At 49.0% G+C, this 15,302-nt stretch overlaps 6 protein-coding genes, besides 1 other annotated feature; 2 read left to right on the forward strand and 4 right to left on the reverse strand.

The window, feature by feature from the left end:
- Window positions 1-343: 343 nt before the first annotated feature.
- FFUJ_10970 (related to NmrA-like family protein) lies at window positions 344-1,288 on the reverse strand (the record flags this gene model as incomplete). Its single annotated transcript, XM_023569814.1, has 1 exon — window positions 344-1,288. One exon carries the CDS (start codon window positions 1,286-1,288, stop codon window positions 344-346), a length of 945 nt encoding a protein of 314 aa, XP_023436976.1.
- Window positions 1,289-2,905: 1,617 nt separating this feature from the next.
- FFUJ_10971 (related to Ca2+/H+-exchanging protein, vacuolar) lies at window positions 2,906-4,887 on the forward strand (the record flags this gene model as incomplete). XM_023569815.1 has 6 exons in its annotated part: window positions 2,906-3,029; window positions 3,134-3,500; window positions 3,605-3,800; window positions 3,846-4,075; window positions 4,201-4,800; window positions 4,848-4,887. 6 exons carry the CDS (start codon window positions 2,906-2,908, stop codon window positions 4,885-4,887), a joined length of 1,557 nt encoding a protein of 518 aa, XP_023437235.1.
- Window positions 4,888-6,095: 1,208 nt separating this feature from the next.
- On the forward strand, window positions 6,096-7,563 carry FFUJ_10972 (probable dis1-suppressing protein kinase dsk1; the record flags this gene model as incomplete). XM_023569816.1 has 5 exons in its annotated part: window positions 6,096-6,310; window positions 6,372-6,721; window positions 6,775-7,088; window positions 7,146-7,314; window positions 7,370-7,563. The coding sequence occupies 5 exons, from the start codon at window positions 6,096-6,098 to the stop codon at window positions 7,561-7,563; spliced, it is 1,242 nt and encodes a 413-aa protein (XP_023436977.1).
- Window positions 7,564-7,648: 85 nt separating this feature from the next.
- FFUJ_10973 (uncharacterized protein) lies at window positions 7,649-9,194 on the reverse strand (the record flags this gene model as incomplete). XM_023569817.1 has 3 exons in its annotated part: window positions 7,649-8,021; window positions 8,076-8,123; window positions 8,176-9,194. 3 exons carry the CDS (start codon window positions 9,192-9,194, stop codon window positions 7,649-7,651), a joined length of 1,440 nt encoding a protein of 479 aa, XP_023436978.1.
- Window positions 9,195-11,140: 1,946 nt separating this feature from the next.
- On the reverse strand, window positions 11,141-12,816 carry FFUJ_10974 (related to aminotriazole resistance protein; the record flags this gene model as incomplete). XM_023569819.1 has 3 exons in its annotated part: window positions 11,141-11,684; window positions 11,745-11,978; window positions 12,038-12,816. The coding sequence occupies 3 exons, from the start codon at window positions 12,814-12,816 to the stop codon at window positions 11,141-11,143; spliced, it is 1,557 nt and encodes a 518-aa protein (XP_023436979.1).
- Window positions 12,817-13,296: 480 nt separating this feature from the next.
- FFUJ_10975 (uncharacterized protein) lies at window positions 13,297-14,073 on the reverse strand (the record flags this gene model as incomplete). XM_023569820.1 has 2 exons in its annotated part: window positions 13,297-13,883; window positions 13,956-14,073. The coding sequence occupies 2 exons, from the start codon at window positions 14,071-14,073 to the stop codon at window positions 13,297-13,299; spliced, it is 705 nt and encodes a 234-aa protein (XP_023436980.1).
- A 315-nt stretch (window positions 14,074-14,388) lies between these two features.
- Window positions 14,389-14,519, reverse strand: a tRNA (tRNA-His).
- Between the last annotated feature and the right edge of the window lie 783 nt (window positions 14,520-15,302).

A 15,302-nucleotide genomic window follows, 5' to 3' on the forward strand; every position in this document is an offset into this window, starting at 1 on the left:
TTTCGTCGCACTACGTGTTGTAGATCCTTTGTAGTCCAATTTTGTGATACGGATTATTGACACCTTGGGGCTTGAGCGGGTTTCACTGGGAGCACGGGCTGAGATTGCGTTGACCACTTGAGGCTGACAATGTTGCAGCAGATTACTGACAGGAAGGGCTTGGCGTTAGATCTTTTGACTGAGGCTTGATTGGTTGCGTTGTGATGGTGATATCAGATAAGGTTGTGAGATTAGCTTGGTTGCACGCTAAGTTATGGTGTTGACGAACAAGGGTCAAACTATCCATTCAATGTCTGAGGTTTGGAATGATATTTATAGCCACTTGTTCAACCTGTATCTAAGTCTAGTTCGCTAAAAGTTCCTCTCTATGCTTATTAACCCATGCCTTGAATGTAGTAGGCTGTCTACCCGTATACTTCCTAAAATTCATCGACGCCTCTCTATACGTCTCCGGCTCATACAAACTCTCTTGATCACGCGCAAGATTTGCCAATCTCTCAACAGCAGACTCTATCAACGGCTCCGGAAAACCTCTCGATCTGAGCTTCTCTCTGTGTTCATCGCTGTTGATCTCTTTGATGCTGATATCCATCCCCAGACCTTCGCCGACAACTTTCCATGCTGCGCGCTGGGAGAGCAACTCTGGTCCGCATTGTGATATGACTAATTCTCCAGAGGGAGGAGTTGCTGCGACTTGTGTACCTGCGAGAACGCCGACGTCTTCGGGGGCGAGATAATCGAACGGTGCGTCGGGATGAGCCAACTCGAGCTGTCCTGATTTGACCTCATCCCAATCTTCCAGCATCTGGATATTGCTTGAGAAATACGCAGGACGTATGATAGTGTGAGCAAGGCCACTTTCAGCAAGTGCAAATTCAGCCTTGCCATGAACAACAGCCAGGATCTCATCTGCCTCAGAAGAAGGTTTGGCACCTCCATTCTCCGTAACACAAAACGAAGAAAGCAGGACAACATGCGTGATACCAGCCCTTCTCATAGCATTGTATGTTTCTAAAAGACCGTCTTCTGCTTCGAAGAGTATGTATGAAAATGCTACTGTTGCTCCTGATTCAGATACGGCGCGCTCGACGGACTTGGGGTCTGAGAGATCGGCTTGGACGCGAGTGAAGCCTAGTTTCTTCTCAAGTTCTGGTGTGAAGCCTGGGATGGGTTTTTGGGTGTTTCGCATGGCGAGTGTGACCTGTGCACCGCGGGATTGGGCTTCTAGGGCTGCAGCACGTCCGACTGCGCCTGTTGCGCCGAAGATGATGGCTTTGACTGAAGACATGGTGATCTGTATCTGGTTGTTCAAATCTGAAATAAGTTGGAATTGCCCTCAGGATATAAAATAGATGTGATAGCTTATTATATACTCGACTTTCTCTTCTTTGACTTTACCGTCTCTCGGAATCGGCCTTTTCATTATAAATATCGGTATTCTACATTGTCCGATATCGAGGTTAGTCGATGCATCGGGATTTGCCAGAGCGTACAGTCGCCACAGACGTCACCCAATCGACGATTCAAGATATATTCTTTGGGATTGCAGCGAGACATCGGACAACGAAAACTGTCCGAGTGGATGCGTTGTTTGCTTGGCTTTGGTGGAGTCGTCTACGTAATCGACTTGTGATTTCTCCTCATCTAACTTTAGTAGAGGGGACTGTCGTGAAGTGGCGTTAGGGACCAATTGAAGGATATTCAGTAATATCATAAAAGAGAGTTTTGGACGAGTTTGCTCTGGAGATTAGGGTTTGTCATTGGCAGAAAGTGAGTTTGCAAGGACAAGGCTGCGTTACTGCATTTATCAGCCAATGAACGAATATTCGGATGACATCCTATGGTAGCTTGAAAATATATACTTATAGTATATGAACTTATTTACTATATTTCAACTTTGTCGGTTCTCTCTGCATCTTCAGCGACGAAACGAGGTTGAGCGCAACTCCGATTGAGGGTGTTGCATATCGAATTCTGATGCGCCAATGCACCACGAGGGCACCGTCACAATCAATCGTTGTATGAAACACTATCTTGATCAGCTGTGGACAGATCAACAGATTCGAAGATCAATGATATTGGATTCTCAGCCATGTTCCGTCTCCATGCGAGATAAGATAACAGTGCATTTGGCACTTGAAACATGAACCAACAGAAGCAAAGTAAGCGTTGAGGCTGCGTCACAAGAGCCTTGGCAAATGCTTATTTCCAGCGGCTCAACCACTATCAATTTGTCTCCGACGCCTGTTGATCTTCAGTGTCCTCAAGATCAGCATTATTCTCCTGCTACAACTCACGCTTCACCTTGAGACCGACAAAGCGTCAGGCCCCCTCGGTTTTAAACAGATTTTAATTACGATTTACCTCGTCAATGCTCAACCTTAGCTTCCCTGGACCCTCCATGCGGGGCGCCGTCATCTCCCGCGAGAGTTTGACCAGGGGGCGTTTTCTCTCCCCTCTTCCGGGGCTAGAAGCTCGATGGAACGATCTCTAAGGTAAAAAGCAAGATATTCTGAAGAAGTCACAGGCTAAAAGAGTAGACGAATGGCATAAATGGCGCAGAGGCGGTGCTTATGACCTGCACTGCAATGCAATGCAGACAGATCAATCAATCTTGCTCGTGACGCTAAAAAATCGCTCGCTCGCTACCCTTATCCTTATCCACTGGGGGTCCCCGTCCCCAATGTTATCAATTAAAAACAAGGGAGGAGGAATTTTGGGATTATCGTCGCAGGTACCCAGCCTAAGAAATAAGGGGTAAATTGACAACAGTGCTTATTAGCGGCGTCTTTAGCGATCAAATTATCGCGAGGCCTCCTTTTAAATTATGTGACCCCCCCTTTCTTCACCAAATTCTTGATTCCATCTCTCTTTTCTACACAGAACTCACCCTTTTTCACCCTCAATGAGTCCCTCCCTCGCAACGGAGACCACCAGATACAATGACTGCTCACCGTCAAGTGCGAGCGAAGATGAAGATGACGCGCCCGACCCGCTGAATCACCATGGCATCGATTTCAGTATACGAGGTGCGCGCATAGCCCCCTTTTTTAAACGAGATGACGGGAGAAACTGATTGTAAGGAAACCAAAAGATACCATGAAACGAGCGCTTCGTGCATCATCGCGTTTAGGAGATGGCGTTCGATACCAACAGCTTGGAATTTCGAACTCAAATGATTTGGAGACGCAGTCACCGCCTCTTGACCGTACGCAGTTCGACTTTAGCAGCCACCATGAGGGAGTCTCATTTTTCGGTCAGATTCGATCAACGGTCGTTGCATCGAGACTGAACTGGTTGCTTGTTTTTGTACCGATTGGATTGGCGGCGCATTCGTTCCAGATTAATCCTCTCGCGATTTTCATGACGAATGCAATTGCTATCGTGCCGCTGTCTGTCATGTTGACAGAGGCGACGGAGCGTATTGCTGCTGATGCGGGAGATACGATCGGTGCGCTGTTGAACATTACGCTTGGAAATCTTGTTGAATTGATTATCTTGTGAGTTTTGCTGTGAGACTTTGAGAGAGATTTAGCTAATGCGATGCAGGGTGTGAGTTGAGATGAGATTGAGTTTTAGTGAGGCTGAGAACTGACTTTGACAGCGTTGCATTGGTAAATAATCACATTCGCATCGTTCAAGCTTCGATTTTAGGTAGTGTTCTCGTGAACCTTCTTCTTATCTTGGGCTCTGCGCTTTTTGCAAGCAGCATGTCCAATATCGACCCTCACAGCAGCATGGAAGAGTCTGAGCTCCTGGCCGCTCTCCTCTTCGTCTCAGTCTTTGTCATTCTCATTCCTGTAAGTCCACTTATCCTAACTCGTACAAACTACTGACTTGAACAGACTGCATTTGACTACACTTTCCATATGAAAGGAAAGAAGAGCGAAGCTGCGTTGAGCATGAGCCGTGCTTCATCGCTGGTAGTCCTCGTCATCTACATCGTGTATTTCGCGTATGAGATGAGACCCAAGCATGTCGAAGCCCCAGCAATTCCATTACAACCACTACACACAGAGCATCACCAACACCGACGAAATCAAGGCTCAACGTCTCATAGTGCGAGGCTCATTCGGTTTGCAGACCAGGAAGTTCCGACGCGTGCGAGGAGCACAACGCTTGATACGATGAGCGTAGCGGAAGCTGAAGAGGAGCGCGGGAAGAGAGAAGCGAGTCGTGCTAATTTATCGCATCGATCAGGGGGAACTCACGATCTCACTCGCGTTCTGGCTCGAGGACTGAGTTTCATGGTTCGGAGATGCGGGACCTTTCGGTTGGGAGTGCGCAGTCGAGAACGACTATTATGGAACGACCGGAAGTACCGGGTCACCCATCGCACCCTTCCAGCACGAGCGGCACTGTAGCTGCTGTTACAGTGCTGTTTGTCTCATCGGCGCTCATGTCGATGAACGCCGAGTTTCTCGTCAAGACTATTGACGATGTCACTCATGAAGGTGGTCTATCAGAAGCTCTGATCGGCCTGATCATTCTTCCCGTGGTTGGAAACATCGCGGAGTACGTGACTGTCGTCACAGTCGCCATGAGAAACAAGCTCGAGCTCGCTATTTCTGTTGCTGTCGGATCAGCGATTCAGATTGCACTTTGCGTCGCACCATTAACGGTCCTGATAGCTTGGATGCTTGGTCGGGATCTTGAAATGGCGTTCAACGTCTTTGAAACCACGACATTAGTTGGATCGGGTTTATTGATCAACCTACTGATTCTGAGTCGTGCGGGCACTGCCATCAGAGCTATCGGGCTGAAAGGCGCTCTGATGTTTGCCTGCTATGTCATTATTGCGTAAGTTGCCTTTGGCCCTTGGGGATGAATCTGCTAACACATTGTAGCCTTGGTGCGTACTATGAGCCGCACGGCAAGACAAAATGAAGTGAAGGGGAGAAATCAAAATATGATTATGATAATATCAAGACTTAAATTCATCAGAATATAATTTCCATTCAATATTTAATTATATCTGCTTAAACATATTCAATGTGACAAAACTTCATTCCCTGGGTTCCGCTTGCAGATGGCATATCCAGATTGCCATGCAAATACCATACCGATGTTGCAAAGAGATCTTATGCCTTCGCCATACTGTTGTACTGTCGAGACCTCAGGCCTCGCCACGGAGGGCGACCTAGCTTTGTAAGTATCATACCACTCAGAAATCTTGCCAGAGATTGATTATATTTGTCCTTCGAAAATTTCACGCTCCCGTCGTCGTACCGGTGAAACGAAGTCAGCACTTTGGAACCCCTGCAAACCTGCCCAGACACATGAGGCTTGGGATCTTTCCTCGAAGTATGCGGTTGACCACTGGGATGAAGGATTAGTGACTTTATAGTCTGGTACTGCTTTTGACTTCTGACCTGATAACTACGCTGGTCGCCTTCCATAGCTTGGGATTGCAATAGAGAAAATAGCATATTTTAGAATCATAGAAGCGTATAGGTTTACAGCCTTGCCACATGATATCTAGAATCATGATTAGGAGAGGAGCAAAGAATTGGTTTGAAATGATAGAATGGTTACACTGTTAAGCTTGCCTTTGATGTGTATTTATGCTTTAGACATGTCATTGAGACAATGGAGAGTATGTTTGTATATTGTTCTTTCACTCGCCAATAAATCATCTGGGAGAAACACTCAAGCCAATTTTGCCTATCCTCCAACAGAGCTTTGGCAGTTTATCGACCCAAAGGGGCCAGCATCTCTTCTGTTGTAAGAATCTCATGTCACTTCAGCCAAAGCCCTGGTCGTCTGATCCCAAGTGTTATGCAAGCTCTGTTGGTAACTGATCTCTCTTCATTCATTCAAGCAAAATGACGATATGCTGACCCCTTTCATCTGTGCAGTCTTGGCTGCGACTTCTGAGGCGTTAGGCCAACAATGAACTTGGAACATGAACAAGTCGCCCCACTTTTGCTTATCGACGCCACTTTCGTTCAATCTCGCGCTCTCGTCATCATCAAAAACAGTGCCTCAAAGATCTTGACGCATCAAATGGCGCCTCCAAAGTTCAATGCAAGGATTTGTTCAGATTAGCATTCCAATAAAACATTCGTGAGGAAATGACCAGGTCCAGGCCCTTCATGGCGCTGTACCACCAACCATGGCCGCCGTGTGCCATACCTGCAGCACCCCTTGATCTTACATGTCCTGTGGAGGAGGAAAAGACACGCAATTACAGCCCAGAGCGTTTCTATCCTATCAGGTTGGGTCAGCTTCTAAATGGAAGATATCAGATGGCAACCAAGCTGGGGTACGGCGCTAATTCGACTGTCTGGCTTGCTCGAGATCTAAACCGGTAGGTTTGCCATTCAAAATTCACAAGATCTGAGATGTGAGACAGAGACTGACTCCGCTAGATGGAAGTGGTCTGCAGAGAAGTACGTTGCTATCAAAGTCAAGGCAACCAAGAGCTCAAAAACACGGGCCTCTGCAGAAGATGAAATCAACATCCTCCAGCATATCAACCGAACAAATCCTAAGCACAATGGGTGGCACTTCATTCGAAAACTTACCGACACTTTTCACCTCGAAAGCCCATATGGTAGCCACCCTTGTCTAGTATTGGAGCCTCTGCGTGAGCCGCTTTGGCTATATTGTTCCAGATACATCGGTGGCGTTATCCCTCCAGGCATCTTGAAGATTCTGCTTCAGATGATTCTTCTGGCGCTTGATTACCTCCATACCGGATGCTACGTTATCCACGCTGGTAAGCGGTTGAACAGACGCTGAGGTATAGGATACTCATAAAGCTTATTGCAGATCTCAAACCCGACAACATCATGATACGGATTGAGGACCCCAAGATGTTTGAAAAGGATGCAATCGAAGAATACAACAATCCCCTACCCGAGAAACAATTAGACGACCGCATCATTTACTTGTCTCGAAACAACTTCGGGCCGCTTAGTCGACCAACGGGTATCATACAGCTCGTCGACTTTGACCTTGCTGTTCGCTCAACACCAGGAAAGTTGCACTATGGTGCGATTCAAGGAGAGAAATACCGAGCACCAGAAGTGATCCTCAACTCTGGGTACAGCTACTCTGCGGATATTTGGAGCCTTGGAGTAATGGTATTTATCCCTCCCTTGTCAAGCGGGAGGAACCGTGTCTGACCATGCGTTTGATAGCTTTCGGACCTGCTTGAAAAGAAAAGCCTCTTTCACCCTGTGTCTTTCGGGGACGGGACGGGATACGTCGACTTAACCCATTTGGGGCAGATCACCGCCCTGCTAGGCCCCGCCCCTCAAAATCTTTTGACGAAAGGGAGAAGGTCAGCCTCATTTTATCACGAGAGCGGTATGTATTTGTTCCAGATGGCTTGCTAAGGTAAGGCTTACTGATGCATGACTAGGAGAGTTGAAAGACCCGGGCCGTGTACCCAGCAATTTCAGCCTTGAGAGCACGCTTACATGTATGGCTGGCGAGGAAAAGAGGCGATTCATCCACTTCGTCAAGAGAATGATAACCTGGCACCCCGAAGATCGAAGCACAGCCAAAGAGCTTCTAGCCGACCCATGGCTCTACATAGACTTTCCTCAAGATTAAAAAACACAGTCGAAGCAATAGAATCACAAAGACACACAACTTGTACATCATTCCGTTCGTTTTATCATTGGAAGAGTGTCTACCGCTAACATATAGCTGCCCTCTGTCCTTTATGTACTTTACTCTCATCATCCTCATACCGCCTCCTACTCGACGGCACAACAGCGGATGGATGCACTCCCCCCATAGAAGCTGGTATTCCCATATATTCTGGAATATCGTCGCTCAGCTCGGGAAAGTGCTGGAAAAACTCCGTCGACATGGTCCAGGCGTTGATGTCGCGGATGCGCTGCTCGAAAAGTGGTGATATGTGGTATTTGCCCGTGTGCGCATTGTGGTAAAATGTATCCTGGAAGGTGTCCGTCCAGAGAATCTTTAGATTGGATTGGAGAAGCTCCCAGAAGGTGTTGGTGCAGTATTGGTGTTGGGAGAAAATGAGGCGTTCGCGGAGACCTGGCCTGCGGGTGGGGTTAGTTTTTTTGTGGTGGTGAATTGAATTGAGTTGGACCTACCAGACGAAAAAGTCAATGCCGTATGAGTGCGGTAATGCTTGTGATGGTCTGTGAATTTGTTAGTTTTTGACCCATTCACGTGGGAATTGGCTTGTCGCACCTGTTCCAGTACCATCGCGGTAAACTCGCGCGTCTCTCCATCGTAGGGTCGCCGTGATACGTGAGCAAAAGATGACATATCCTCATGGCAGCCAAACGCTCTGTATTCGCACAATTCGCAAAGCACAGCTCATCCGCCCTGCGCAGCTTGCGCCACGTCGGCGTCATCTTGCCCGCGCGCTCGATGCTATCCCAGCCCTCGACCAAGGCGCGCACGGGTATATCCTCGGCGTTGTACTCCTCGATCGCCATCTCCTCGGCGGAGAGCTTTGTGGGCTTGACGAGGACTTCGTTTATAGCACGCCAGATGTTGGGCTTGACGTCGTGGTAGCCCGAGGCGCAGTTCGTCGGGCTGGAGCAGTGGCAGAGCACAGGGGCCTTGGGGATGATGACGTCGTCCTCTTCGGGTGTTGGGGGGAGGTTTGGGAGAAGAGGCTGGATTGGGATGAAGCCGTTGCCGGCGGGAGGGAGGATCGAGTTGTCGAAGGCCATCGAGGTTGGGTAGTGCTCTGTTGTCACGGCGTAGTTCCAGCCGTCGTAGGAGAAGGGGTCGTGCGGGGGAGGGTGGTTGATGGGGAGTTCTAGTATTGTAGAGTTGCTTGTTTCCGACGCTGCTCTTTGGGTCATGATTGGGACTATTCGCTCGTTTGGTGTTTGCGACTGTGATTGTGATTGTGATTGTGTTGGTGCATAGGCTGGCGACTCGGATTTTGACTCTGATCGTCGTTCGCTCGTGGTGGTGGCGTTGGTGGTATCGCCAATGTGCCGACGGATCGTGGAGCCTAAAGAATCGAGGACCTGTAATAAATTGTCTCTCTCTTTGGTGACCTTGCCTAATTGGTCCATCAAGGTAGCTATTTGCGCATTAGAGTCGTCCTGTCGAAGGTTGTCGACCATGCTCTCCAATTGAGCGATGCGGCTCTTTGTTCGCTCGCGCGCCAGGCGTTGGGCCTTGCGATCGAGCTCCCGCTTCTTGAGCCGACGGGCTTCGGCAGTCGAGGTCTGGGTTTCATTATACATGGTGATCGCCTTCAGGGATGGGGCAAGAAACAGAGGATGGGAAGAAAAGATGCGACCGGATCAACAGGCAGACTTATATCCGTTGGAGGGGGAGCTAGTCTACCGTTTACATCCCAGAATAAAATAGGGAGAATGAGATGGGACGAGACGAGGTGGAGAGGGGTTCGTGGAAGTGAATCTGGGGAAGCGGATCACGGGCTTTTGATCGGTTCACGCTACCCTCCAAGTCATTTAGTTTAGGTGCCGACGAACGGTAGGTATGCTAAAGCACCTTATCCAGCAGCCAGGGTAGACCAGGTCAAGCCAGGCCAAGACAAGATCCAGGGAGCCTCCGCCGCTTCTTCTGTTTGGGCTGTGCCTCAAGGCTCAGGCTCAGACTCATGCTCATGCCAGGGAAAACAAGTTTCAGCGCTAGAGAGTGCCACAATGGAGCTGAAAGGGATAACACCGAGATTTGGCGACTGATGTAATCAGCAATAAGCAAACTAAACCCTCAACGGCTGGCTCCGATTTGCCCGGCACTGGGGTTAGGGTGCTCATCCGTGGCGCTGTCCGTTCAGCTCTAGTGTGCGTCCACATGTCTTTTGTCTGTCTCTCGAGTTTCCGGTTCTCAGGCAGTTCCTAAGGGCCAAGCCATAGGCCCGCAGCATCTCCACAGGGCGCAAACGTTTCGCTTGGATGAATGACTCGCAAACCAGTCCCGATTCACATCTCAAAGTAACCTTACCTCACCCTGCGACTGCGGCTCTGGGCAATCAAGATAAGATCCTGATCCTGGCTGTAGCTCGACACGCGTGGATCCTGGATAACTAGAGGTGTCAACCATGCATGTGAGATTAGCGATTCAGGTTCTTGGTCGCTGGACACTGCGAGATCATGACGGTTATCGATCCTATTGACTGATACACGGCAGGGATCTCAGCTTGTCTAGGGCCGAGTATCGATCCCCTTCTGTATTGGGACGATCAATAGCGATTGACTTTAATTAGATCAAGAAATGGGATGAGATGGGATGTCACAAGGCGTGGCGTGGAATGTCAGTTTGGCGTTTGTTGCGCGTTCGCTTCACCAAACGGCCCTGACGGCCCCCAAGGCCGCCCACTAAACGAGGTGCATGATCACTGATGATGGATGGAATTCTAGATAATACCATATCCAAGTCATAATGGCATTCTTCTGATCTCATAATGCGTCAATCAAACGTCGAACGGAAATGTCTCAGGCAGTCACAGACAATGTCTCGAAAATTAATTTAATTGCCAATAAATTGACGGTTGAACCGTACCTGAGACTTTGGGACCTGGTCGGGATATTGGAATTGCCGACCAAATGAATCTGCCACCAGATCAAGCCACTTACAGAACGCGCGCGTTTACGCCCCTAAGATCGTTCCCTTACACGAACTAGCGCGTCGATGCTGTAGGCGGTCTAGGCCCTTAGAGTCGGAGCAAGAGCCGCAGCGGATCCCTCTGGCTATTAACTACCCGGCGGCACATTTAGTTCACCCATCGGGGGTCAACGGAACTTCCGTGAGGAATTTCCGGCACGGCCTCCTTGAACCTTTTTTCACAGCACACCACCAACGATGAAACAGGTATGAGATAGGGCTGATCGTGGATTTATTCAGGAAATGAATCTTAGGGATTAGCATTTCTCTCCAGGGATCGTCGAGTAGGTATTTCCGTAGCAGCTGAGCTCCAAGACACGTTTCCGTGGGATCGACACTACTAGTATTCTGAAAGCTGTACCTAATGCCAAGGACCCATGTCGGACGCAATAACTTGATTGGGAGCCGACTAAGTTTGCGAGCCCGCCCCAACTTACGACGGAACAAGGACCATCTCCCGTCATTCAATAGAATTATATCGAGATGTCACCAAATTCCACTTTCCTGTCTCTAGGGAGATCGTCGCCCTCAACTTCTGTAGCTGTCCAGCGCCCCCTTTTTACTCCTGCTTCAGACCGACTTTGCCGGCTTTACGTAGCCCGACGCCTCCAATGAGAGCACAGAGAACCATGAATGAGAACATGGTCCAGAAACTTGCCTTGTAGCCCTGGAGAAGAGCCTCAGCTGGCTTCGATCCTGCATGTTGCTTGCTGACAAGGGTTGAAATAACCTGCATCACGGCTAAACCCATGGCATTTCCAAACTGGGACGCTGCGTTGAACACTGACCCAGCCACCGCCTGTTTATCTTTGGAGAACGTTTCAGTGACGACTATCAGACCCACTGTGAAGAGCACGTCTACTGAGAAGGGCATGAGCACCTGTGCGAAGAACGCAGCTGTCCAATACGTCCACGCAGGGTCGATGACTGCCATGAGCAGAGGCGAGATTGCTGTGAGGACAGATGTGATAACAACGAGCCATATAGCAGGGATCCTGTGGACAACCAGACCTGTTGTGAAGTTGAGGGCCACACCCACCACGACGCTAGGTAGGATGCGAATAGCTGCATTGAGAGCTGATAGGTGCTGCACCTCTTGGAAGCTAGGCCAAGATTAACAACGTGGGGGACATTGCGAGCTGTCATTCGGGTTTAACACTTACAACAGACTCGCAAATAGCTCTAGCGAGTTTATGACAGCGTTGGATAAGGCTATGGTCACACAGATCGTGGTGAAAGAGTGGTTCCGCCAGAACGCATTCGGTATCAAGGCCGGTAGATCTCTTTTCACCTGAAGATGCATCCAGCCGATAAAGAGCGGCAGTGCAGTGAGGCTCAAGCTCAGAAGAACAATGCTGCTTGCCTCTTTGATGCGGTACACGTCTGTGCTGATGATGCTATGAAGTCGTCAGCTATGCTGGGCCGTTGAATTAAGACACGGGAGACGGTGGCGTACGCTAGAAAGTATGACATCAGTGCCATGAAAGCTGAAGCGAGAAGAGTGCCGAGCCAATCAATCTTTGTCACAACGCTCTGCATTACTTCCTGCAACGTTCCAAGCGGCTCGGACTTTGGCAAAGACCAGAAACCCACCACGGACAATACAAGATTGATGCCACCGTAGAGGAACCAACCTGATCTCCAGCCAATAGTCTCGACGAGCACTCCGCCAAGCACGAGCCCAAACGAGAAGCCAAGCGGCTGGCTCAACCCCAGACACGCAAACGCGAAATTCCTCCCCCGTCCCCGCGCCAGCGTCTTCGTCACGAGCGCCACAGAGCTCGAGAGATGCAGCGCGAGCGCAACGCCCTGTAGGGCCCTTAGCGCAACTAGCTGCTCGCCCGCGCGGACGAATCCGCAGGCCAGCATCAGCGCGCCGCTGAGGATGCACCCGAGCAGATCGACGGACCTGGCGCCTAGCACGTCTGCGAGGGCACCCGCGAGCAGCAGCGTCGAGGCCGTCGCGAGGCCCTGCACGGAGGAGGGCCAGAAGGCGAGGGACGGGGGGAGGGAGAGGTCGGCGGTCATCTGGGGCAGACCCACGACGATGAGGCCGTTTGTAGCGCTGGCTGCAAAGTTGACGCCGGACAGTTGGAATGTGACTGCTATTTTCTGTAGACGAGATGCTGCTGGGGTGCTGTTGGCGACGGTGTTGAGTGGAGAGTCCACGTAACTCTGTGCCTCGGCAGTCGAGGGCAGCATATCCTCGAGCAGTGTTTCTGTCTGAGTGGCCATCTTGCTTCTCGGCAGTTCAAAAAATGTGATATGTCTTTTCGACGTGATACTCAAAATTCCAAATTCGTCGTTGTATTTTATCTATGAGACATAAGCATAAGCACCATGTAAAACGTCAGAAGGGCGTGTAGAAGTGGCGCCCTTTTGATGTGGAGAATGTCATGCAAGGGAGACTCGTAGGGTCTTTTGCTCTCGAGGCGATGCGATCTAGGGCCCCGGAGTCAGCGCTAACGTGGCTTGGGAATGACAGTTTAGTCTAACCCACTTAAACGGAGCCGAGGATTCGCATGCCAAAATCCATGTTACTGCGCGTAGTGGTTGCACCTTTAGTCAAAGATCGAGATAGTTTACCAGATCCTTCACTAGCAGGCACTCCGTGACCCCTGAGTGGAGGAATGATAAACAAAGCTATACTGGAATTGCAGTACTAATTCACTCTGCGAGAGATAAGACATTCTAGGATCTGAATCCACTCCACGGCTACAAATCCTTCCGGAGTGAAGCCCCGTCTAGCATCTTCATGAAGCGATCGCGCTCAACTTGATTTGGCCGATGCCACCATTTATCCGCGTCCACCTTGGCGAACCCCTGATCTTCCCATTTCTTCAGCTGCCTCGGGTCGATCTGGTGCCAGGGGACCCCGAGATCCTTGGAGACCTGATCTTTTATCTGATCCATGACCTGAATACTGCCATCTTCACCCTCGGGTCCCTTCCCATCAATAAAGAAGCTGTCGTAGATTTTCTTGGTCTGCTCTTCGACTCTCTCCAAATGGCGCTCCATGCCATTCACCATTGATTTCTTATTGTAAGCCACTGGCTTCATCCACTTGGCAACTTTCTCATAGTCGAGTTGATAGCCCGCGCTATCGTACGTCGGGGACCCATCTGGACCCTTGCGGTGACATCGATGCAGATCGTAGAATGAATACAACGGGTCCGTATGTTTGTTTCTATGCTTGGGGATGTGGAACTTGGATAGGAACTCCTCACTTAGTTCGCGCTCCTCATACTGGGGACGCTTGACGCGACCCGGCGTTTCTCGCGGGTCCCGGATCTGAGAGTGGTCTAAGTCGAACTCGAGGTCCTACTCTGTAAGTGTGGATTTCTGCCCATCTGGCGTCGAAGGGCGAGCTTCACTCGTCTTGGCCTGTTTGGTCTTGGGCTCCGGCGCAGAGTCCGTCTTGCTTGACTGTATCTTGTGACTGCGTGCGGTGGCGTTATCCTCGTGAGTCTCGGTTCCGCTCCTAGTTTTCATCGTAATCTAAACACAGATAGTGTTGGTATGAAAGACTATTGAAAGATAGGTAAAAAATTGAGCTAGTCGACTGGTTTAAATAAGTTTGATGTAGGGAGCAGTAGTTGCGTTGAAGTCGCTGGTAATCCAAACGTCATTATCGTAGATGGAGATTGTTGCAGCCACGTGACTTGGCCGACGCTCAACATCGCGACAGCAAACACGTTTTCGGCCCCAACTCCACCATTTCAAGTCCAAAACAGTTCAAAAAAAAGTTCATTCGAAAGCCAAACCGATTTTGATCACTTTGTACAGTGATAAAAGTAAAAAAAGTGGAGCCCATAGCGAGGATCGAACTCGCAATCTTCTGATGATCTTACTTAGACGGTTGGGTAGTTAGTATGGAAATCGAACTTAAAGACTTTGTTACTCACAGTCAGACGCCTTAGCCATTAGGCCATACGGGCTTCTCTAATCGTTGGTAAGCAGAGCAGAGAAATTTCAATTGGTAAGGAGTCACGTTATTGCACTTGCTGATTTTTAATTTTTACATCCTAGCAGCTATCCTCTTTACTAAATAGATACTAATTACCAATATAAAGATATTAATATTAAGAAATAACAATATTTAATTAATAAATAAATAGTTAGACTTCTTACTCTACTTAATCTATCTATAATATTAAATACAGTTTACCTACTTAGGTTAAATAGGCTAATAAGAAGACAAGCTGGGGATAATAGGTAATAACCTTTGCAAGCTCTTTTGAAGCTGAAAAGTTCAACAACAGCTTGCTAAACTTATTCTCTATTGTTCTAAATCTGTCTTAGAATTCTTCTCATCTGGGATCCGAGTGGGCTGAGGGCGGAACTTAGGATCGCTCGTTAATGCTTTACGCTTACGGGTCAGCCTTAGTAACGCTGCTCCAATAGCTGGTATTGCAAGACCTGGTATATAAAGCATCCAAAATTTAAAGCAAGATTAATGGCAGTAGTGTTGGGGTAACCCGATACTATATCAATAGCCCCTTTAATGGTTCGAAGCCATGTATCAAAGGCCATAATAAACTGTCGTCAGGGGAATGGTCACCGAAGATTACCAATGTCTGCAACTCAGGCTTATCTGCTGACTACTTCGAAGGTGATCGACCCTAAAAGCTGCCGGCGATATGTCTACCAATGCTGTCCGTGCAGACCATCTAACTTACCGCAAAATGCAAAGAGTCTTTCGTTGATGCCATTGCCTGATC

The sequence above is a fragment of the Fusarium fujikuroi genome, chromosome FFUJ_chr10 (genome assembly GCF_900079805.1).
Source record: "Fusarium fujikuroi IMI 58289 draft genome, chromosome FFUJ_chr10".
NCBI lineage: Eukaryota > Fungi > Ascomycota > Sordariomycetes > Hypocreales > Nectriaceae > Fusarium > Fusarium fujikuroi.